At 58.7% G+C, this 21,866-nt stretch overlaps 1 protein-coding gene across 7 annotated transcripts; it reads left to right on the top strand.

Moving 5' to 3' along the window:
* The first annotated feature begins 169 nt into the window (after positions 1-169).
* NR4A1 (nuclear receptor subfamily 4 group A member 1) lies at positions 170-20,946 on the top strand. Of its 7 annotated transcripts, XM_036018983.1 has the most exons (8): positions 170-331; positions 4,218-4,340; positions 16,101-16,984; positions 17,809-17,938; positions 18,212-18,363; positions 18,682-18,884; positions 18,971-19,149; positions 20,146-20,946. In XM_036018983.1, the coding sequence occupies exons 3-8, from the start codon at positions 16,103-16,105 to the stop codon at positions 20,400-20,402; spliced, it is 1,803 nt and encodes a 600-aa protein (XP_035874876.1). In that variant the 5' UTR covers positions 170-331; positions 4,218-4,340; positions 16,101-16,102; the 3' UTR covers positions 20,403-20,946. The 7 variants fall into 7 exon arrangements, with proteins under 7 accessions (XP_035874876.1, XP_028388297.1, XP_028388296.1 ...); XM_028532496.2 differs by lacking the exons at positions 170-331; positions 4,218-4,340 and adding an exon at positions 6,155-6,357; XM_028532495.2 differs by lacking the exons at positions 170-331; positions 4,218-4,340 and adding an exon at positions 12,343-12,460.
* Positions 20,947-21,866: the final 920 nt, after the last annotated feature.

Below are 21,866 nucleotides of genomic sequence, written 5' to 3'. Positions count from 1 at the left end.
ATGAGCGCGCGTCACGGTCCCTGCCCGCCTGCCGGGGGAGGCGCACCCCGGGCTGGGACAGAGGCGCCGGCGGCCGCGGGGGCGCGGGGCGGGGTGGAGTGGGGTGAGGACGCCTCTGAGGCCGGAACTTTAGGGTGGGGGGCTTCCTGGGGGCGCGGGGTGGGGCGCGGCGGCTGAAGCTCCAGGCGGCGGCGGAACTGCTTGGGGCCTCGCGTGGCGTCCGCGACCCTTGGGCATGTGCACCCCTGCGGTTCGGAGCTGCCACCCAGCCGGCTGGTGTGCGAGCCCGGAAGGCGTGGGGTGGAGATGCGAGCCGAGCTCGCCAGGCCAGGTGAGGGGGCCCGGTGGAGAGGAGGTCATTTGGTCCTCGAGAGGCCTGGGAAGAGAGTCTTGAGGATGCGCTGGGGTGGGCTGGGGCTACGCCGGGAGTCCTGCTTGGAAGCCGGGGAGCGTGAGGGTAGGGACTGGATTGCCAGCGGAACCTGCTAGCTCCGACTCAGCTCCCAGCTGCGGCAGCCAACGCTTTCTCTCCCTGGATCGCCAAGGGTGGGGTTTGGCCCGCGAGGGGTGCTGGAGGTGGCCAGGCCGGAGAAATTCCTTCCTTTTCCCCTCTGGCTTCGGGGAACGGGTTCCAGGAGTTCGGGAGCTCGGTTGCCAGGACGTCGCTGGGACAGACTAGGATTGCCCGTTGCAACTCCTTCGTGGGACCGCGTGGAGAAACCAAAGGCCAGAAAGGGTCTCGAGTCAGGAGCAGACCTGGGATTAGACATGCTGCAGAGGTGTCATTTACAATGCTTTACAGTTATGTATTAATTTGGGTTTGGGGCTAATTTTAGGGGAATACTGGGAAAATAACGGCTAGGCAGAGGTAGGTGGGTTCACAGCAGCTCCACCCTAAAGGGTGCTTATAGATTCCGGGGCTGACAACAGCCGGGACAGGGGTCTCAGTGGTGAGCACAGGGCTTTGCTTGTCCTAGACCCACTCCAAATGAATGGTTAGATCAGTGACTTGGAGGAAGACTTGAAGGCCAGCTGGTTCCTGGTAATGATGTAGAGTGGAGAGGAATGACAACTGTACAGTAAGATAAAATCAAGATTCCAGATGATGGCAACCGGGCAGAAGGATGAACCAAGACTAGCAAGATGAATGTGACTGATAGTAAATGTTCAGGCCTGTGCTGAAGTTAAGAAAATTAGGTCAGGAATTCAGGACTAGAGCCTGGCTGAGACGCCCAGCAGCCCGGGACCTGGAGCTTCCCACTTGCTCTCTGGGGTTGGCTGTCAAACTGCTCTCTGCAGAGACCCTTGCCCACTGAACAGATCCAAGGGGGAAGCAGAATGCCTGGCCCTGGGCCTCCTGGTTGCGCTCCCTGGGTTCTAATTCCAGCTTTGCTACTTCCTACCTATGTGGCCTTGGGCAAGGGGCTTAACATTTCTGTGCCTTAGTTTCCTTATTGGTAAAATGTTCATAATAATCATCCCTTTTTCATGGTGTTTTGAAGCTGAAATGAAAAAATGCATGTAAAGTGCTTAGTAATGAATCTAGCAAATGGTCTTCAACATACATATCTGTTGCTGTTGTTATAGTGTGTTATAGTAATATGCCCACTTCTGGGTCAGGACGTTGGCCAATGCAGAACTTTTGCCTAGGAGGCCAGCAGGGCTCCAGAGGGTCTGCAGTCATGTCCTGTTGCAAGGGGGAGTTTAGCTAAGAAAAGACCCAAATACTTTAGGAAGGAGAAGCAGCTGGGACCCAGAGCTGCAGGCTCTTAGAGTCAGGTTTGTGACTCAGCATAGGAAAGAATCTGCAGATTTTTAATCTGCCCCCAAATGGAAGGGACAGCTCCTTAGCTACAATGTCCTTCCCACCTGCTTCCAAGCGGCTTGCTGATCCTCCTCCCAGACCGGTTCCAGTGCAGATATGTATGAGTCCCCGTCCCCCCATTCCACGAATACTTACTAAGCACCTGCTGGTGCTGAACTCTGTTTCAGAGACCGCACACTGCAGTAATTGAGAGAAACAAGTGGACAAGTGAACAGCATCGGTCCTGTGGAGGTAATAAAAATAGGTCAGTGTGGTAGGGTGAGGGTGGAGGCTCTCCAAGGAAATGAGAATGGAAACCTGACTGATGACAGGAGTTAGTTATGCAGACATCCAGGGCAATGACTTCCTGACAGAGGGACAGCCAGCGCACAGACCCCACGTGGGGACAGAAAGCCCACGTAGCTGGATACAGTGAGGATGGGGAGCAGGAGCTGGGTACTGGTGTCTGGCCTGATGCTCCCACCCCATTTGGGGGGTATCACTCTTTCCTCCTCCAAGCTCACTCGAGCCATTGGTTTGCCCTCTGCACAGTGCTGATTGTAATTGACCTTGATTCATTCCCCACTGTAGCCTTGTGGGGCCCAGGGACTTGGCTTGCTCCTTGTTGGGTCTCCTACTATTCATGGCTCACTGCTAGGCTCACGTTAGGCTCCCAGTAAATATTTATGGAATGACTGTGGAAGAGAGGACTTTGATCTGTGATAGGAGCAGGGGTCAGCTACCCGCCCTAAGATGTTAGGAGCCACTTCCTGGGCACCACTGGGTCCCCGACTCTGGCCCCTGTTCTCATACAAAGGTGGGGATGACCTGGGCACTCAGGTGGGGCCTGACCGGTAGGAAGAGTTTGTCCCTCCGCACCCTTCCTCCTCAGCTGTGGGGCGGCAGTGAGAGAAGGGAAGGGGGCCCAGGGCCTGACTGCAGCCCTGTTTCTGAGGTGCGGGAGATGATGATGCCACTCCTGGAAGCAGGTGTAGCCTGTGGGCTGGGGCAGGGTTGCAGTCTGACTTTGCCTTCTGTTGGGGTTGGAAAGCCTCCAGACGCTCCAGGATGCCCTCCCTTCCTCTTTTCCCTCGGCCTCCCCTCTCCCCTCCCATTACACTCTCAGGAATGGGGGAGCTTCGGCTCTGTAGGAGGAGAGCCTGTGCGCTCTGGGCCCGAGGAGCTCCCTTTGCTGAGGACGCTGGGGCAGAAGTCAGGAGGGCGGAGGAACCCCATCACCCACCCTCTGGGGCCCTCCTCCTTACTCCCTCTGCCTCCTATCATGGCCACATCTACTTCTCTTTTCCCAGGCCTCACCATGGCCTGAAGGCAGCCTGATAACTGGAGCAGGCCAGGCCTTGGCCGGTCCTGCCCTCTGGGGCCCAGTCAAGAGAGGAGAGGGCTGAATAAGGGTGGGAAAGGGGGAGGAGACATGTGGGACTGAGGTGCCCTGGCTGAAGGGGGCTTTGTGCCAGTGGGGTCAGTGGGGAGGGCTTGAAGAGGCTGGAGGGGTGCGCACACGGTTGGCTCCAGAAGGAGAGGCCAGGTGCCCAGAGCGGCTTGGAACCAGGGCCTGGAGTTAGGTTTGATGTGTCCACATTTAATTTCTCTTCACACTGACGTCACATCTGTGTGTCCAGCACTGTTCTAAGCCCGGTATGCATAACTCGTTTCAAGCCTGATGGAAACCCTGTGGTTGTAAATTTTAGAGATGTCAGTTATAGGCTGTCATTTTCACAGATCAGGGAAGTGAGGTAGAGGAAAGAGGTTCTGTAAATTGCCCAGGGTTACAGGTGACGAGGCCAGGACTTGAACCTAGGCACTCTGGGATCTAGCACATCCTGCTTTTAAGTTCTCTACTCTGAGCTGGGCCGTCCCGTTTTGGGACTGGAGTCCCTTCACAGAATGTTCTCGAGAGTCCCCAATGCTCTGGTTAGAAGGCTGGGCTGCCAGGAGAAGGGGTACGGGAGCCCCTGCCCTGTGGGGCCTCTGAGGCTTTGGGGGCCACCTTGGGGGTCAGGAAAGAAGGGTGTTCCGCTCTCTCTTCACAGTAGTTCTCTTTTCTCTGCGTACAAGATGTTCCTTTGTGCACATCAGGGGCTGAAAGCTGGACTGAGGCGCCCTCACCCCAGAGTAGGGTACAAGGCCGGGGGGCTGGGTGTGTCCATGTGTCTCCATGGCCCTGAGATGCCCCAGATGCTGTCAGTGTCTCCTGGCCACAACCCACATCCCCAAGAGTGTTTGTCGGGGCCATGGGACCCAGGCTGTGATGCCCCGCCTTGGGCTAGCTTGTCTCCCCCGGTAGCCTGGGTCCTGCCTCTGTTCCCACAGCTGTGTTTACGGCTTGTGCTGTCTCCAGGGAATGTCCCTGCTGGCTGGTTTCTCCTCAGTCACACTGACTCCCCTTCTGCAGGCCTCCACGATGGACAGAAGCCAGTCCTGGCCCCTCCCTGGTGTCCCGGCTTCTTTTGCCAGGCCCCGAAGGCCCAGAGGATGGCTTGAGTGTTTTCCAAGGTCTGGCCATTCATCTAGGGTGGTAAGTGCTCTGCCGTCGTCCTTTGTACACCCTGGGGCCCCTCGCAGCTGGGGTGGGGGGCAGAGGTGGGTGTGGAGCTGCCTGCAGTGGATGTGGTTTGGGGGGTGAAGGGGAATCCCTACAGAGGCGGCAAGCGAGGTGCGCTGCTCAGCATGGTGGTGGGGGTCAGGTGGGGGTGGGGAAGGGGGAAGCCTCATTTGCTTAGCAGGACAGGTGGAGGAGGGGCTCCCTGGGTTGGTGACAAGGGTGATGGTGGGGGGTGGGGGTGAAAGCTGCTCCCAAGGCAACATGTGCCTAGTTTCAGGAGGCTAATGGGGCAGGGTTGGGTAGTTCAAGGCCAGGCTGGGAGCATAGCAGGGGATGGGAACCTGGCTTGTTTCTAGGGTACAGACACTGCACCAGGGGAGTGCATGCAGGGAAGGTGGGGATTACCCCATTCCTCCCGGAAAGGGTGCTGACGCCCCCTCCCCACTATGGCAGCCCTGAAGGTCCTGTGAGGTCTGGTGTGCAGAGGTGCCTTTGTGATGAGGAGGGTCTTGCTAACCAAGGGCCGGGAGAGACCCTCCACTATTCATGGGGCATTCCTGCGAGGGAAAATACCAGTCTTCTGGACATGGCCAGAGGTTTCCTTGGCCGTCTAGCTCACCTCCCCTCCTTATGGGCGAAGAAACTGAGTTACAGAGGGTAGAAGTGACTTTTCAATGCCCTACAGTGAGGACGTGCAGAGCCAAGTTTAGACCAGGTCTCCTGGATTCCAGGCAAGCACAGCGGCCTGATCTGCTGGGGAGGACACACCTTCTTGTCTGAGCCTGCGTCCTGTCCCGAGAAGGCACGGCTGATCTGCGAGTGAGAGGTAGGGATGGGGTTTCCACCAGCCCTTCCTCTGGGGACCTGAGATGCTGGGAGGGGCCCAGGACGCCATCGTCCTGGTTACCATGTTTACCTGAGGGGCTGGAGTCCAGCTGGCACCCCAGACAGGGACCCTGTGCCGTCCCCAGAACAGAGGGCTGTTTCTGAGCAGTTGCCCTCCCTCCTCTGGCCTTGAGAGATCTTTGGTGGAGCCACAGCTGCTCAGTATCTCCCCTAGCCCCCCCAACACTGTTGCCCCTGGGGAGCTGGCGTTCAGGGTGCAGAGCGCCCCAGAGAAGGGGCTGGGAGGGGGAGGGTGGATGTCCAGCCCAAGCCTGGATGGGAAGAGAGAAAGCCCGGGAAGCAGGGCCTCCTCTCCCAGGGGCTGTCCTGGGTGTGCACCTGGCCTCACGCTGGCGGCGGGCTCTGTGCCACCAGCCTTGGGCTGGGGCCAGGAAGAGGAATCACTGTAAGTGGGAGAGGCAGGTGTCCCCGGTCAGCCGGAGATCATGACTCGGGGAGCACGTGAGTGAAGAGGGCAGCAGTGGGCCAGGCGCCTTCTCTCCGTCGCCCCCACCTCTGCCCGCAGCTCGAACCCGAGTCCTGAGCTCCCAGCCTTCCTTCTGGGTCCACAGCAGCCCCTCTGGCAGAATTTTTTGTGTTCACCTTGTTGTCTGGGTGATTGGATGGAACTCATGCCAGATACACTGCCAAGGCCACCCCGAGGGGCTGCCAGCTGGGGCCCCGTGAGTGCAAGGGCTGCTGGTCTTGTGACGTGGCACCTGTCTGCCAGGCCTGGGCATGGGTCCAGCATCACGCACATCCAGGGCTCCCGTCAGTTGACTATTTTGGGCTCTTGCTGACCTGGGCCAAAGTCAGGCTTTAGCCAAGAGGGCCCTGAGGCAGCTCCCCCTGTCCCCAGAGGCCGGCTCTGATTTCTGCTATATAAACAGAGCAGGACATGCTGGCTTGGGGAGAGCTGCCTGTCCTGAGCCTGTTCAGCTGGTGTGCGGCCTCGGCTGGGCAGGACAGGCTGACTGGGCAGTCACGTCTCTTCCCTCGGAGCTCCCCAAGGCTGCCGGGAAGAGCCTGCATCCAGTCCTGGGATTCTCCCTTGGTGCAGCTGTCCGGGGTCTATGAGCCAAAGCAGATTGTGAGGAGGAAGCTGGTGAGTCTTAAGAATGGGGAAACTGAGGCGTAAGAGCTGGACTATTGGGACCTTTTTCCATTGTGACTGTCTTCTTTGTGGTTTCTCTAACCTTGAGAGGAGTGGGGGAGGAGGAGGGAGAAGGGTGGCCAACATCCTGAGGAACCAGAGGTAGGGGCTTGACGACAGTTGCATGATGGGAGTGGGATCTGGGAGCACTTCGTGATCGAGAACCAGAGGTGTGATGCCCTCTCTCTGCTCCCTCGGGGATTTCCAAAAGGGTCTCGAGCCTCCTCTTCTGTTGGCCGGGCATGGGTGAGGCACTGGTGTGCCCAGGCTGGGGAGGGACACTGGAGTGAGCCGGGTGTCCATCAGGGCACTTCAGCATAGGTTCTGGAGGAGGGTCCCCGGGTCCCCCAGCTGGTTGGGACTAGGAGGCAGACCCCTGGGCTCGGCTTCCCTGAGCCCTCCAGCCGGGTCCTGCTCTTCTTGCCCGGCTTCCCAGCTGGTTCTGGTGCCTGAGAAGCAGAGCTGGAGTGAGGCCTGGCAGGTCTGCCAGCCAGCCCGCCACAAACATGCTCCCCAGGCCCCGGGCCAGGGGCTTGGGCCTGGCCTGGAATAAGCGGCAGCTCCTTACGTGGGAGGCTCCTGTGCACTCCTTTTCAGTTCTTGAAAAAAAAAACTTTTTCCCTTTCTGAACGTGAGTCTCTAAACGAATCCAGAGCCTGTGACTAAAAATACTTTAACAATAGGAAAATGCATCAGTCTTTCCGGCTGGGGCTCATTATCACAGGGTTTTTATTTTGGAATTTGAAATTTTGCCCAAGGTGGCTGGGTGGAGACCCTGGGCAGGGGCAGGGGAATTTGGTGGGCGTTGATGTCCTGCAGGGTGGCAGCAGTGGGAGACCCTGGGGGCGGGGAGGGGGGGTGGAGGGGAGAGGAGCTGGCGGGGAGCTGAGCAGATGGTTGGGCAGAGAAGGGGGTTGGAGGAGGGAGCAAACGAGGTGTGGGCAGACCTTTCCCAGAGGAACTCCGTGGTCTCGTCTGGGTTCCCAGCTCTGGCCGTTCTTCCTGAAGTCTAGCCTTATTCCTTTGTGCTGTGTGTTAGTTAATTCTTCTGGCCTGAGAAGGGAGTGGGGGTCGAGAAATCACTGAACTGAAGTGACTTCTGTGGAGAGAGGCCTGCCCTCCTTAATTAACTGGCTTCCTTCAGGGTGTTAATTGAACACTTGCTGCACACGGAGTCTGGAATTTTCTGGTGCTGGGTGGAGCCACATCTGTGGGCACACTCTCACTTCCTTTCCCTGAAGCCCTGGAGAGGGGGAGATGGAGATGGGGTTGCTCTTTTCCTCTGGTTCTTGAAGAAGGCGGCCACTGGCTCCTTAGCTGGTGCCTGCTTTCCCTGCACGTCCTAGGATCCTGCTGTGGGTCCCCAGGGTCCCCGCCCCCCACCAGTGCTCCATTTCACTGTGGAGCCTCCCGCTTCTGTTAGCAGATTGAATTCTTTTTTTTTGGGGGGGGGCGATTTTATTTATTTACTTTTAGAGAGAGGGGAAGGGAAGGAGAAAGAGAGGGAGAGTACATCGAAGTACGAGAGAAACATGGATCAGCCAGCTGTCTCCTACACGCCCTCAGCCAGGAACCTGGCCCGTAAGCCAGGCATGTGCCCTGATTGGGAATCAACCTGTGACCCCTTGTTTGCAGGACAATGCCCAGCCCACCAAGCCATATCAGTCAGGGCAGCAGATCGAATTCTCACAGCACTGGGACCTGTGACATTGTCTGCATTGGACAGATGAGGAAACAGCCTTGGAGAAGGCAAGGGACTGGCCCTAGGTTGCACACCAGGTTTGCTGGCTCCTGGTCACAGATGCTTCTGAGAGCTCCTCTGTCTAGTGCCCCTGCCTGGGGCTGGGGAGAGAGGCGTGGTCGTGGCAGGGCCTGGGCCAGGGCCCGGAGGTCAGAGCCAGTGGCCTGGACCTCGCCCTGTACCCTCAGTTCTCAGAGCTGTCCCTGGGAAGCCCCTTGGGGCAGTAGGCAGCATGTCCCCACCCCCAGCACAGATCCCTGTGCCCACTGCCAGGGCAGGAAAAGGAAGTGGCCAGGTCAGCGCAGGTGGTAGGTCCTGGGGCTGAGAAGGGGAAGCTCCCTGGCCACTTCTCAGAGAGAGGATGCAAAGCTCACTCCCTCTGCCCACCCCAGGGAAGGGTGTGGAGGCCTGTGGGTGGGGATGGTCTTGGTGAAAGTAGGGCAAGTTCCTGCCCTCTCTGCCCAGCAGTGGAGGGGGCCGGCCCGAGGCCCGGGGACGTTGTGGGAAAGGGGCTGTGCAGTTCCACTTCCTCCATGCCCTATTCACCCAGGTCCACACCCTCCCTCTTGGCTGGGGAACAGTTGGGGTGGCCCTGGGCTACTTACTGTTGAGGATGCATGAGGGGTCCCCCTGCTAAGGTGGTGAGAGAGACAGGGTTTTGCCCTCACCTTCACACATTGGTGGGGGCGGGATGTGGTCGGACACATGGGAAGGACCCGTAAGATGTGACTAGGAGGGGCAAGGGCTGACTGAGTTGTTCAGAAAACACAGTACGTTGACAGAAAACATAGCGTGTGAAGACCCTTTTCTAATGTCAGATAGTATGGCCTCTCCTCACTCAGAGTTGTGTACTGAGTATGTATGGAGGGAGCAAGTAAATAATGAGAAACAGCCACTGTTTCTCTGTGATTTCAGGAACACACGTTTGAATGAGTTTGTACTCAGTAAATTCCAGCGGCATCTGCACCATTTGCACATATATATATCGCTGTCATTGAGGTGTGGCTATTTTTTAATTAAATGTATATTTTGAAAGTATAACAGATATACGGAAAAGTGTGTGAATGGTTGGTGTGATATTTTAGAGGGTAGTTGGGCGACTTTTCCAGAGTGAGCACACACGGGTGGCCGTCTGCAGAGCGTGGACCGGAGCGCTGCCAGTCCTTCCAAAGACCCCTCACGGCCGCTGCTGTTTCCCACTTACAGGCCGTGCTGTGCACCTGGTTCTGCAGTGCCCTTGGAAGAACGACGGGGGCCCTGGGTCTGGCACAGAGCTGAGAGTTGGGGGAGCTGACCTTGAGTCCTGCTCCCAAGCCTCCATCTCTTCATTTGTAAAGTGGGGTCCAGAATTCAATCCCGGAAGGCTGGGGAGTGGGTTAAGTGGAAGAATCCATGTGAAGTGCCCTGGGCTGACCCTTGACTGGTATTCCCCATGCCCCCAACTCCCGGTGAGGATGTGCTTATTATGAAGTTAGGCTCGTCCCGGAGGTTGGCATGTGAGCTGAGGTCTTGGGGGATCAGCCGGGTTAGAAGGAAGAGGAGAGATATGCCCAGAGGGTGCTGGGAAGGGTTAGCCCAAGGCCTGTAGATGGGGGGAGGGAGGGGGGAGGGTTACGAGGGTAGGTGGGTGGGCCAGGCTTGCCATGGGAGCTCAACATGGGTGGCTGTCTGGTCTTCAACTTGACCTCTTCCATCCCTGCGCTTCCTGTGTTATCACGGCCCTTCCTTACCTTCTAGTTCTCCCCTCTAGTTTTAGATACCTCTCCCATCATTACCTGCTTCATCATTACCTGTCCCCCACCCAGCCCCCACTCCCGGGAGCTATTTTGCTCTTGAAGACTAGACTTCTTAAAGGGGGAAGGGTCCTGTCTGGAACCAGCAGACACTCTAGGCCTCCCGAGGTCTGCATCAAGTATGCCTTTCCCCGCAGTCCTGCTTTGCTGGATGCCATCCCTGGTCAGAGCTCCAGCCCACCCTCCCTGGAGGGCATTGGCCAGCAGGGATAAGGCCCAGGGCCCCCAGACCCCTCTCACCTCTCTCTCCACTGTCTTAGGATAGACTGTCCACATAGGTGCCTAATGGGTGGCCCTGGGTGTGCTCCCACAGAGGGACTCTGCCTTTTTTTCCTGTTTTCAGAGTGTAGTGTATTCAGTCCTTCCAGCATCCTCCACCTCCACAAGCATGGCCAAGTGGCAGGTGCGCTTGCCTCCCCTCCCCTGTGCCTTTGCAACAGCAAGACCGCCGCAGCCTCCAACCTGGCAACAGCCAGGGAAGGGGGGGCCTGGGCTGCAGACACAGATTTGGAGGCTAGTGCTGAGATGCGGAGATTTAGGCCAGGGCTCTGGACAGCTCCTCAGCACATTTGAGTTCCCTGGGGATCCTGGGTGGGCCTCCCCAGGGCAAGGAGGGATGGCCTGTGCTGCTTTTTACAGATGGAAAGTTGGGGAGGAAAGGCAGGTGCTAGGGCTCCAGGCTGGCTCAGCTCTCAGAGAACTGGTAAGGCCGGGCTTGAGCGCACACAGGTCACGCCACAGCTAACGCACCTGTTTGTGTGGTGGGGGATGGAGAGAAGAATGCTGATCTGGCGAATCATCTTTTGCTGACATGTTAAAATTATTTTTATCTTTTGAGGAAGGCCCTGTTGGGTGGAGGGGTGCATCCCTGGGTGGGATGGGGGGCTGGGTGGCAAGCCTAGTTTCATCAGCCCAGACTTGCTCTGTGGGCCTGAGCAGGGTGCAGCTCCTCTGGGAGCCCTTGTGTCCTAATCTGCAAAATGGGAGAACAGGAAGTATATTGGTGGTTCAAGCTTTTTTTTTTTTTTTACACTGGATCCTTTTTTCCCCTAAGCAAAATCTTTGCAAAAACCCAAGACGAAAAATAAAAACAAACTTCCACTTAAGTTTGGGGTGGGGATCCTGGATGGGGATCCTGGATGGGTCGCCTTGGCATTATCTTGCCCATGCTTCCCCTTTACCCAGGTGGCCCTCAAGGATCTCCGGAAGATGGCTTGGGAAAAGCCAGAGATCTCTGAAGACTGGTCCACGTGGAGAGTGCAGTGGGGGAGTTCTGGCGGGTCCTGACCAGATCTCTGAGTGAGATCGGCATTACCTGAAGACTGCTCCATCCTCGGTGGACAGTGGGGTTTGGAAAGTGGAGACAAGCTGGTTAAGGGGCAGTTTTCTTAGTGGGTGAGGGCATGGAAAAGGGGAGGTCACCGGCCTCACTCCGTGGGTCTGCTGCCGTTGCCTTCAGGTACCAGGGAGGCATGGGCTGTGGCTGGCAGTAGGAATGGGGGATCCAAAAGATGTTCTAAAATAGAATTTCAGGAAAAAAAATGAAAAGTTACATGTGGGGCATTGGGAGCAGACACTGGGTAACAGGAGGAAGTGCAGAGATGACAGGTGCTGTCTGGAACAGATGGAGTTGGAGGTGCTGGCAGGATCCTTGAATGGGCAGAACGAGGGTGGGGGGCACTGAAGATAAGGGCAGGTGGAGTCTGTGATGGGAGATGAGGGTGGATGTGAGGTGCAGGAAACGCCACAAGGGTAGAGGGGATTGCTGTAGGATGACCAGATGAGGTGAGACTGAGGTGGGTGAGTTTGGGCTCAGGGGAAGCAGACGCTGGTCATGTTGACTTGCAGGGGAGAAGGGGGCTGCGTGGGTCCCCTGTGTGTGTGTGCCTGCACTTGCGCCCACGTGTAGGGGGATGGTTCTCTTCTTAGGAACATTACCCTCCCTTCCTTTCTTACCTAGCGAAGGGGTGGGGGTGTGGGGAGTGGGTCCTCCCCAGGCTAGGGGCAGAATGGGGGTGGAGGGGTGACAGCCAGACCCAGGAAGGTTCCAGGTGGCTGCAGCCTGGTCTGTGTCCTGATATAGCCTTGGAAGGCCCGTCCTGCTCCTACAGGGCAGGTCAGAACTACTTTTTACACAGGTGTTGGAGGTGAGGTGGGAGTGTGGGTGCTCCCTTACTGGGGACAGGGGAAAGCGGGAAAAGACCTCCCAGCGATACAGGCAGTGGCCCTGGGTTTCATCACTGCCCCCCCCCCCCCACCGTGGGCCACCACTTTCCTGTGTGACCTTGAGCAAGTGCCATTATTTCTGAACCTGTTTATTTATAAAATGGGGAAGAGTCTTCACAAATGCTGAAAGACTTCTCAGGCTCCACCCGGTTCTGAAATTCGGTAATTTCCCACCAGAGTTCACTCAACCTGGAAGGGACTGTGGAGGGGACTGGTGAAAAATGAAGTTCCGCGGGTGGAGTAGAGCCCACTGGCCCGCCCGTCTTCGGCCTGGCAAACCCCTGCCCTCTGGAAGGTACTTTGCATAGGAAAGTGGGGGGAGAGAATAAGGCTCAGACTGAGCCTTGGGGCACCCTGAGAACTTGCTGGGGAGACCCTGGTGGGAAAGACTGATCAAGTGCATGGGGCTGAGGTGGGGGTGCAGGTGCCTCAGGTGCGTCCCTGAGCCCGCCCCAGTCCCAGGCATTCAGGAAGGGCTTGGGAGGGTGCAAGGCCGAGCAGGTCAAGGGAGCCAGAGGGAGCGGGTGTGGACGGTCGTGGCTCCGGGGAGCAGCTGGAGGATGAGGCGATCCTCGTCGGGGAAGCCCTGCGGCCGCGGCTCTAGAGCGCCCTCTCCTCGGGCTGTGGCCCTCCCTGGCGGGTTATTTCGGACCTGGGGACCCCGGGCCGGGTCCTGAGTCGGGCTAGGGGAGCCTCGGGAGTCCACGAGCTGCTATTTTTAGCCTGCGCAGTGGGCGCGAGGGGACTATTTATAGATCAAACAGTCCGGGCTCCTTGCGTCAATGGAACCCCGCGTGCGTCACCCGCGGAGACATTCCAGGCCCGCTTCTGGCTCCGCCCCCTCGGGCTCCCCGGCCCGCGCCGCCTCCTGCCGGAACCGCACCGCCCCCCTCGCCCTTGTATGGCCAGGGCTCGCCGGCCGTGCGTCAGAAGCGCCCCCGCCCCTCTCCGTGCGTCACGGAGCGCTTAAGAAGAGGGTCGGCTCAGCCGGGGAGCCCCAGTGGCGGAGGCTGCGAAAGTTGAGGGAGTGTGAAGGACTTCTGAAGCGCACTCGGGATCAGGCTGCAACTCGGGGTGCTGGTCCAGGGCAGGGGGAGCAGGAGCCGGCCGGGTAGGTATCCCCGCGGGGATCGTGCAGCTCATCAGAGCTGTTCTGGTTTTTTAGGGGTTTTTGCATGAAGGAGATGGGTGTACGCGCGGATAGAAAGGATGTTGTAGGGTCTTCATGCAGGAGAGCGGCTGTAGGATGCAGCTCTGGCGTTGGAGTGGGGAGCGGTTGGAACGGGATGAGGACCCAGATTGGATTAGAATCTACTCATCGCGGGGTAACAGGGTAGGGGGGAGTGTCTGTGCAAGGTGGAAGCCTCAGGGGGTTAGGGTTGGCGCCAGGAATCGAGACTTGTTCTGTAGAAAGCTGGCTGTAGTTCAGTCTCTCAGGGTGCCCAGCTGGGCACACGGCACCCTGGACTTGGGTGCTGATGGGATTCTCAGTACGCTGGGGGGAAAGGTACATAGACGTTCAGCTGCTGGGATCCATCTGACTCCTTCCAGGATTGGATTTCCAAAAGGGTCTCCTCCCTGCCAGCTTGTCAGCCCCTTCCTCATGCCGCTAGTAGTTTTCTTTACACTTTAGAGGCTGTAGCTTAGTTTGCAGGGATCCAGCCTGAAGTTTCTGCCTGGACTGTGTGTTAGGAGACCTCTTGGTTCCCCGTGGAAATAGCCAGCATTGGTGGCTGAACCGTGGGGGAATCGCTGCTGCATGCTGGAATAAGAGAGTCTTCTTGGGGCAGGAGCAGGATCTCTGGAAGCACAAGGAAGATCGTTGTAGCTGTAGTTTGGATCCTCTGTGTGTGTGAGAGAGAGAAGAGAGAGGTGGAAACCCTGGTCCTTGGGGATCCTGGATGACAGTTGCTAACGTTGGAGTCTCTGTTGTGGTACTACCTGGAGGGCACCCCCCACTCCTTGACCCCCATATAGTCACCGGTCTCCCCCCATAGTGCTTGTTGGATCATACAAGTAGGGTGAAGCCTGAGGCGGCTTCAGCATAACAGGTGCAAGCCACATTGTTGCCAGGACCTGCCTGAAGCCGGATTCTCCCCCTCCCTCCTTCAACCCCGCCTCTTCCTCCTCCCTGTGGGACTGCGCAGTCGTCCCCACCCCCATGTGGGTCCGTATCTTGTGCCATTAAGTACCTGCATGGGGGTGGAGGGAAGGTTGGTGGGGGTTGATCCGGATGTGGGATGTCCAAGTGGAGAAACAGGATTTGAATAAAGCTGGAACGCCCAGCCCTCCGTGGCAGCTGCCTTTCCTCCACCTCAAACCCATCCCTGTCCAGGCTCTCCTAGTGCAGGCAGAGGTGGCCACCCTTCTCTCTCACCGGTGCTGTGTGCCTGGGGATAGGTGCCACTGGGTGGGTGGGGCCAGAGCTTCCAGGGGCTCTGTTTTCTGGGCTGGTTGGGGGAGTGTTACGTCAGGGGTGGTGCTAACCCAGCTAGGGGCCCATGGAGGTGGGAGAAAGGCTAGAACCAGAGGACTCCTTGGACTCTTGGCCAGGAGGTGGTGGCAGCCCTTGCCCCTTCCCACTGTCCGCATTGATTGTGGTGCTCTGTTCCAGCTTGCTTTCTTACCCACCACCCCTCCCTGACTGGTGAGGCTAGGGCCGTGCAGACCCCAGGCACGGAGATGGGAGGGGATGTTGTTCTGGAGCTTCTTCTCTGTTAGTTTGTGACCAGTCTGGGAACTTAAGGGTTCCCTCATTCCCAGATGATGCTAGTTCTGCTCCTTCAGGCTCCTTGGGTGGGGAGTGTAGCCCCCTTTGTTGGAGCTCCTGAATTTTTCCGAGCACACTTTAGTGGAGGGACCCAGGCAGTGGCAGGATGTCGCCGCCCTCCCACCAGCAGGCTCCTTCTCCCTGCAGAGCCACTGCAAGTCCTCTGGTGTACTCCAAGAGTTCTCCTATAAATATTACAGAGAAAAATGCTTTGGGGGCCACAGAGAAATTCCTCCTGGGGACTGTCCATTCTCCTGGACGTCCAAAGGGCTGTACTCTCCTCCCTCCGGCCTCCCCTCAGGCTCTTCTCAGCATCTGGCCTTTTGAGGTCTGGAGCCAGGCTGCCCAGTCCACTGGGGAGCTGGGGACGGGGTGAGGAGGCCTGGGCCCTCTTCCTCTTTGCCCCTGGGAGCGTCCCATGCAAGGACAGAATGGATACTGTCCCCCAGATGGCAGGACCAGGGTGTTTGTGGGATCTTCAGGCTTTGCTCAGTATGCAGGGTGGGGCTAGGGAGAAGAGGCAGGTTCATCGCTGCTTAGGCCAGTTTCTTAGACAGTGAGGCCTTCACTCCCAGCTCGTCTTCCATTGCAGGATGTCCTTCTTCCTCAGTGCCGTGGAGGGAGAGAGGGGGGCTTTGCAGAGACTAGGTGGTGCCTGGTAATGTTCCCATGAGTGTCAGGTTGGAGAGATGGCATATCTGTTCCTGGGGACTGGGCTAGGGCTGAGCCTGGCTGCTTCTCCCACCCACCCTTCTCCCAGCCCTCACCCGTGCCTTGCCCGGTGAGGGAGGACAGGGGCACTGGACAGGGGCTGGAGGAACACAGCTTCTCCCACCCCCTTCCAGCAGAGAAATGCTGGCTGGGTGCCTTCCTAGGTCCTAGGGTTCCCAGACTGACTGGGTGTGGCCGGCCTTCTAACTGAGCCCACTCTCACTGGGCCTTTGCCCAGCGGTGTTTTGTGACAAGAGGTTGAGATGGTACTGTGGCTGGGGGTTAGGATTCCTGGGCTCTGTGGTGGACTGTGACCCTGAAACCTCGGGATCCCAGGTCTGGTTGGCATCCTTGCCACCTGGCTACTCGGGGGTCTGGACTTAGAGGTCAGGCTCCAGGCCTTCCTCACTGATTCCCTGACCCCTGCCAACCCCTTGCTGTCTTCCCTCTCCAGAGATGCCCTGTATCCAAGCCCAATATGGGACACCAGCACCAAGCCCGGGACCCCATGACCACCTGGCAAGTGACCCCCTGACCTCCGAACTCAGCAAGCCCGCCATGGACCTGGCCAGCCCCGAAGCGGCTCCCACTGCCCCCACTGCCCTGCCCAGCTTCAGCACCTTCATGGACGGCTACACAGGGGAGTTTGACACCTTCCTGTACCAGCTGCCGGGAACAGCCCAGCCATCCTCCTCAGCCTCCTCCTCAGCCTCCTCCACATCATCATCCTCAGCCACCTCCCCTGCCTCTGCTTCCTTCAAGTTCGAGGACTTCCAGGTGTACGGCTGCTACCCCGGAACCCTGAGCGGCCCCCTAGATGAGACCCTGTCCTCCAGCGGCTCTGATTACTACGGCAGCCCCTGCTCGGCCCCGTCTCCACCCACACCCGGCCTTCAGCCGCCCCAGCTCTCTCCCTGGGACGGCTCCTTTGGCCCCTTCTCACCCAGCCAGACTTACGAAAGCCTGCGGGCATGGACAGAGCAGCTGCCCAAGGCTCCTGCCCCGCCTCAGCCGCCAGCCTTCTTTTCCTTCAGCCCCACCACCGGCCCCAACCCCAGCCCCAGCCTGGCTCAGAGCCCTCTGAAGCTGTTCCCCTCTCAGGCCACCCACCAGCTGGTGGAGGGAGATAGCTATTCCATGCCCACGGCCTTCCCAGGCCTGGTGCCCACCTCTCCACGCCTTGATGGCCCAGGGATGCTGAACATGCCTGTGACCTCAGCTAAGTCCCGGAGTGGGGCTCCAGGCGGAAGTGAGGGCCGCTGTGCCGTGTGTGGTGACAATGCTTCGTGCCAGCATTACGGCGTCCGCACCTGTGAGGGTTGCAAGGGCTTCTTCAAGGTATTGGGCTGCCCTGGGTGTGGCTTTTCATGAGGAGTGGGGATGGGCTGGTCTCCCCCTCCAGCGGGGTCTGTGGTAGCCTCCCCTGGGTTCTCGAAACTAGTCCTGCCTTCCAGGGAGGTGCAGCCCTGCTGTGCGGAGCCCCAGGAGGTGGCATGGGGCTGGGACCTTTAGTGTATGTACTAGGGCACTCACGGCTGTGTGACCACAGTGCAGTGGAGGGAGGTGTGAGCGATGGGCAGAGGGTGTGGGCTGCAGGGGTACCAGGGGGTCTGTCCCAGTGGCCAGTCTCGGGGTTTCCTCTGGCCGTCCTTCCCCCACTCGAGGTCCTGGTGGGAAGGGGCCCAGGCGCTCGTGTTCCTGGCATGAGATGAAAGGAGCTGGGAAGAGGGCTTGGTGCTTGAGGGCTGGGGGTGGACTTGGGAACAGGCTCTGGATTTGTCCCCACTCTGGGTGCTTGCTTAGCTTCCCGTCCGCGCTCCCGCCCCCACCCCTCCTGGGCCCTGTCTCGTCTGCCCCAAGGGAGGGACAGGTGGATGCAGGCACATAAGAAGTATAGGTGCCTGGGCTGCCAGGGAGCCCATGGCCCCTAATCTGGTGTCCCAGGGGTCTTCCTCCTGATGCAGAACCTCCCCCAATGTCCCCAAGACGTTTTCTTCCCCCACCCTTCCACCGCTCCCTCCCCTGCCACCCAAATGTTAGAAAAATAGCTGTGAACAGAGAGCGCTTTTGTCTGTGATGGCAGCAGGATCTGGATGGTCCCCTCCCCTGGGCTCCCCCCTCCCCACGCTCTGACAGCCTGTTCCGTGTTGTCCCCCCTCCAGCGCACAGTGCAGAAAAATGCCAAGTACATCTGCCTGGCTAACAAGGACTGCCCTGTGGATAAGAGGCGGCGAAACCGCTGCCAGTTCTGCCGCTTCCAGAAGTGCCTGGCTGTGGGCATGGTGAAGGAAGGTGGGTGGCTGGGACAGAGGCAGGCCTGATGGGGCGGTGGTGGCATCCGTCCTGGTGGGCCGCAGTGGGGGGCATGCCTGGACCATATTTCTACCCCTCCCCCCGTCCACCTGCCTTCTGTGTGGGCAGTGGTCCCTGTGGGGTACCCCTGGGTCTCAGGGGCTCTACGTTGTTGGAGCTTTCCTGCTGTGTTGCACACAGCTGGGTTGAGAGGCCCTTTCTGGGGTCCCTCCGTCCCTTCCTCCCTTCCTCACCCCTGCCATCTCTTCGCAGTTGTCCGGACAGACAGCCTAAAGGGACGTCGGGGGCGGCTCCCTTCAAAGCCCAGGCAGCCCCCAGACGTCTCCCCAGCCAATCTCCTCACCTCCCTGGTCCGGGCACACCTGGACTCGGGGCCCAGCACAGCCAAACTGGATTACTCCAAGGTGAGCCCTGCCAGCCCACACCCAGGGCCTGTGCACCTTAGGAAAGGCCCCTCCCCAGCTGGACAGGCTGAGAAAAGAGGAGCCCCCGTGGGCTGACCAGATGGGAAGATGCACCCCCTGGGGTGGGTGCCCAGTCAGGAAAATGAGCTCCTTCCAGCAGCCCCCACTGTGGGTATTTGGAACCGCAGGCACGAGGTGGACAGCATCTCAGGTCCTCTCTCACCCCCGGGGTCTGGCCTCTGAGCGTGATGTGGCTGTGCATGGTGGGCCTTGTCCAGGGCCCTATGCCCTGACCCCACCCCCCGGGCTGCCCCCCAGTTCCAGGAGCTGGCACTGCCCCACTTTGGGAAGGAGGATGCTGGGGACGTGCGGCAGTTCTACGACCTGCTCTCGGGGTCCCTGGAGGTCATCCGCAAGTGGGCCGAGAAGATCCCCGGCTTCGCTGAGCTGTGCGCAAGCGACCGGGACCTGCTGCTGGAGTCGGCCTTCCTGGAGCTCTTCATCCTCCGCCTGGCCTACCGGTGAGCTGCCCACCCTCCGCCCAGCCCCTCCCCCGCTGCCCTGCTCGGGAGCCCCCCTGACCGCCATCTGTCTGCTCCCCCACCAGGTCGAAGCCAGCCGAGGGAAAGCTCATCTTCTGCTCTGGCCTGGTGCTGCACCGGCTGCAGTGCACACGAGGCTTCGGCGACTGGATCGACAGCATTCTGGCCTTCTCTCGGTCCCTGCACGGCCTGGCCGTCGACGTGCCTGCCTTCGCCTGCCTGTCCGCGCTTGTCCTCATCACAGGTGAGGGGCCAGTCCCGGGGGTTGGGAAGGACTCGAGGGCCCTGGGCAGACTGGAGTCTGACACTCCTCGGCCCCCACATTGTGAAGTTAGGGTGACTAGATGCAGAAAGGGGCAAGCATTTGCTGAAACCAACCCTGCCGGGCAGAACTGGGGTTCGGGCCCAGCTGCATCGGACCGCAAGGCCCAGGCCAGTTTGTGAATGATCCCAGTTGACCCAAGGTCCAGACTGTGTAGGTGTCATGTGTGGCCTAGGTTGTGGTTTCTTTTTAAAGTCTTACTGAATTATGTTGTGTAATTGCTCAAAGGATAAATTTGCACAAGCTAAGCACCCTCACGTAACCAGCACCTGGGTCAGACGCAGGCATGACCGGTGCCCCAGAAGCCCTCCTCGTGTCCCTCCCAGTCACCGGCTCCCCCAGGGGTGTCCTGACTTCCAACAGCATGGGTAACTGTGCCTGCCTGCTGGGCGCTTTATGTAAATATAATTATGCAGGGTGGGCTCTGGGCGTTAAATGTGGAGGTTTTAAGAACTCTCTGTTTTATTTTGTAAAGCACCTGAATTTTCCCCTTTCCCATTTTTACTTAAATTTCACAGGGGACCCAGCTATATAGGACAGACCCTGAGGCTCTCTGGGCAGAGGAGGGAGTGGTGGGTTTGAGGCCAGCTCTCCCTGAAGGTGGCCTCCAGGACACCACCGCTCAGCTCCAGGGCTCCTCGGGACAGTTTGGGGGGAAAACAAACCAACCACTGGCCTCGTCAGAAAACTCGGCTAGGATTTTTGCTCTTTTTTTTAACCTTGGGCAAGTCATTTAACCTCTCTGGGCCTCAGTTTCTCCCTGGGAAGATGAGGATAATGCCTTCCTAGACTTCTGATGGGCTCCTGTGTGCGAGAGTGCTTTTGCAAAGTGCCGGAGGAGTTCCGGAGGCGGGCGAGGCCAGGTCTCGGGGAGGTCTGGTCCTCGGATGGGTGGTCGATCCTCTGCCTTCCTCACAGACCGGCACGGGCTGCAGGAGCCTCGGCGGGTGGAGGAGCTGCAGAACCGCATCGCCAGCTGCCTGAAGGAGCACGTTTCAGCCGTGGCAGGCGAGTGCCAGCCGGCCAGCCGCCTGTCCCGCCTGCTGGGCAAGCTGCCCGAGCTGCGGACCCTGTGCACGCAGGGCCTGCAGCGCATCTTCTACCTCAAGCTGGAGGACTTGGTGCCCCCTCCGCCCATTGTCGACAAGATCTTTATGGAGACGCTGCCCTTCTGACCCAGCCCAGGAACACGCGGCCTGTGTACGCGCACTCCCACGCCACCCCATGTGCCTTGAGCCCACGGTCCTCAGACTCCCGGAGCACTACCCCCTGCCTGGGCTGCAGCTGCAGACTGACCCGCCTCCTCACTTGCTTTGGGAGGTCATCCCCTGTGGGAGGGGGATGCATTCTTGGGGGAGACCCCTACTATTTGTCTTAACCCCCCATCCCAGCCCTGGCCTTCGTGTTTTTGTAAGATAAACCATTTTTAACACACACTGCCATGCTGTAAATAAGCCAAATGTTGCTGTAAATACAGGAAGGAAGAGGTTGAGGGGGGGCAGTCGAGAGGGAGGGATGGGCCCCCACCAGCCTTTCCCAGCCTCTTCCACACTGGCTCTCTCTGCCGCCTCCTTCCACATGTACATAACCTCGCTCTAGGAGGAAGACACGTGACAGATTCTGACATTTATATTTGTGTATTTTCCTGGATTTATAGTATGTGACTTTTCTGATTAATATATTTAATATATTGAATAAAAAATAGACATGTAGCTAAAACTGGGATCGTATCTCCGACAAGCCACTCCCCCAACTCCATGGCAACGCGAGAGACAGCGGCGCCCAGATAAGCCTCGTGTGTTACCAGTCTGAGCGGACAGGCCTCCGCTCACCCGTCTGTGACCGGTGAATGACAGTGGCGTCAGCTTCACGAGCCTGTTGGGCAGAAGCACTCAGACTGGATTCGGACCCTAGAAAGCCGCCGCTCTCCTGTCTGTGGACGGGCCTGCGGTGGAGGCTGGCTGGGATGAGAGCAGCGCAGCCCTAACCTGGGGCAAGGATGTCTGATCTGGCTTCCACATTTGTAAATCAGGGAGAGGCACAGCCTGCCTCGGGTGCTGCTGGAATTCCGGGCGTGTGGGTGTGGTGCTCAGCCTGCGCTGGGCACCCTCATCTTCAGCCTTCCTCCCCGAGTGCCCTGCACCCTGGCAGCAGGTCCCAGGTTGCTGGCAGGCCTTGACTTCTCGGCAAGAGGATTGTTCTGAGGTCTCTACCTGCCCCCAGGTAGGTTTCCAACCTCAGAGCTCATCAGTTGCTTAGTCAAGCTGGCTTAGAATGCAGATTTCCAGACTCCACCAAAGACCTGAATTTGGTGAGGGGTGGGTCCGTGAATCTGAACTTTTACCAAGAACCCGGGTGCTAGGGCTGCAGGTGGTTGGGGGCGCCACTCTTCTGAGAAACGTGAATCTTGATGGACCCCCACCTGGGGCCGGAGGGAGCAACCGTGCAGCATCCCGCCCCTCACTGCTGTCCGTGCCTGTCTAGCTGCACAATTTCCTTCCTGAGGCCCCCAAGGCGGTGCCCCTCACGTGTGCTCCTTACGACCCATAGGGTCCTTGGCTTAGGAGCCACTTCCTGGGTGAGTCTCCGCCTCCCCTGGGCCTCCGACTGGGTGAGGGCCGCCCCAGTAGGATGGAAGT

This window comes from Phyllostomus discolor, chromosome 2, assembly GCF_004126475.2.
Source record: "Phyllostomus discolor isolate MPI-MPIP mPhyDis1 chromosome 2, mPhyDis1.pri.v3, whole genome shotgun sequence".
In the NCBI taxonomy this organism is placed as follows: domain Eukaryota; kingdom Metazoa; phylum Chordata; class Mammalia; order Chiroptera; family Phyllostomidae; genus Phyllostomus; species Phyllostomus discolor.
Note: the sequence above shows the minus strand (reverse complement) of the source record. Positions and strands in the feature narration are given on the sequence as shown.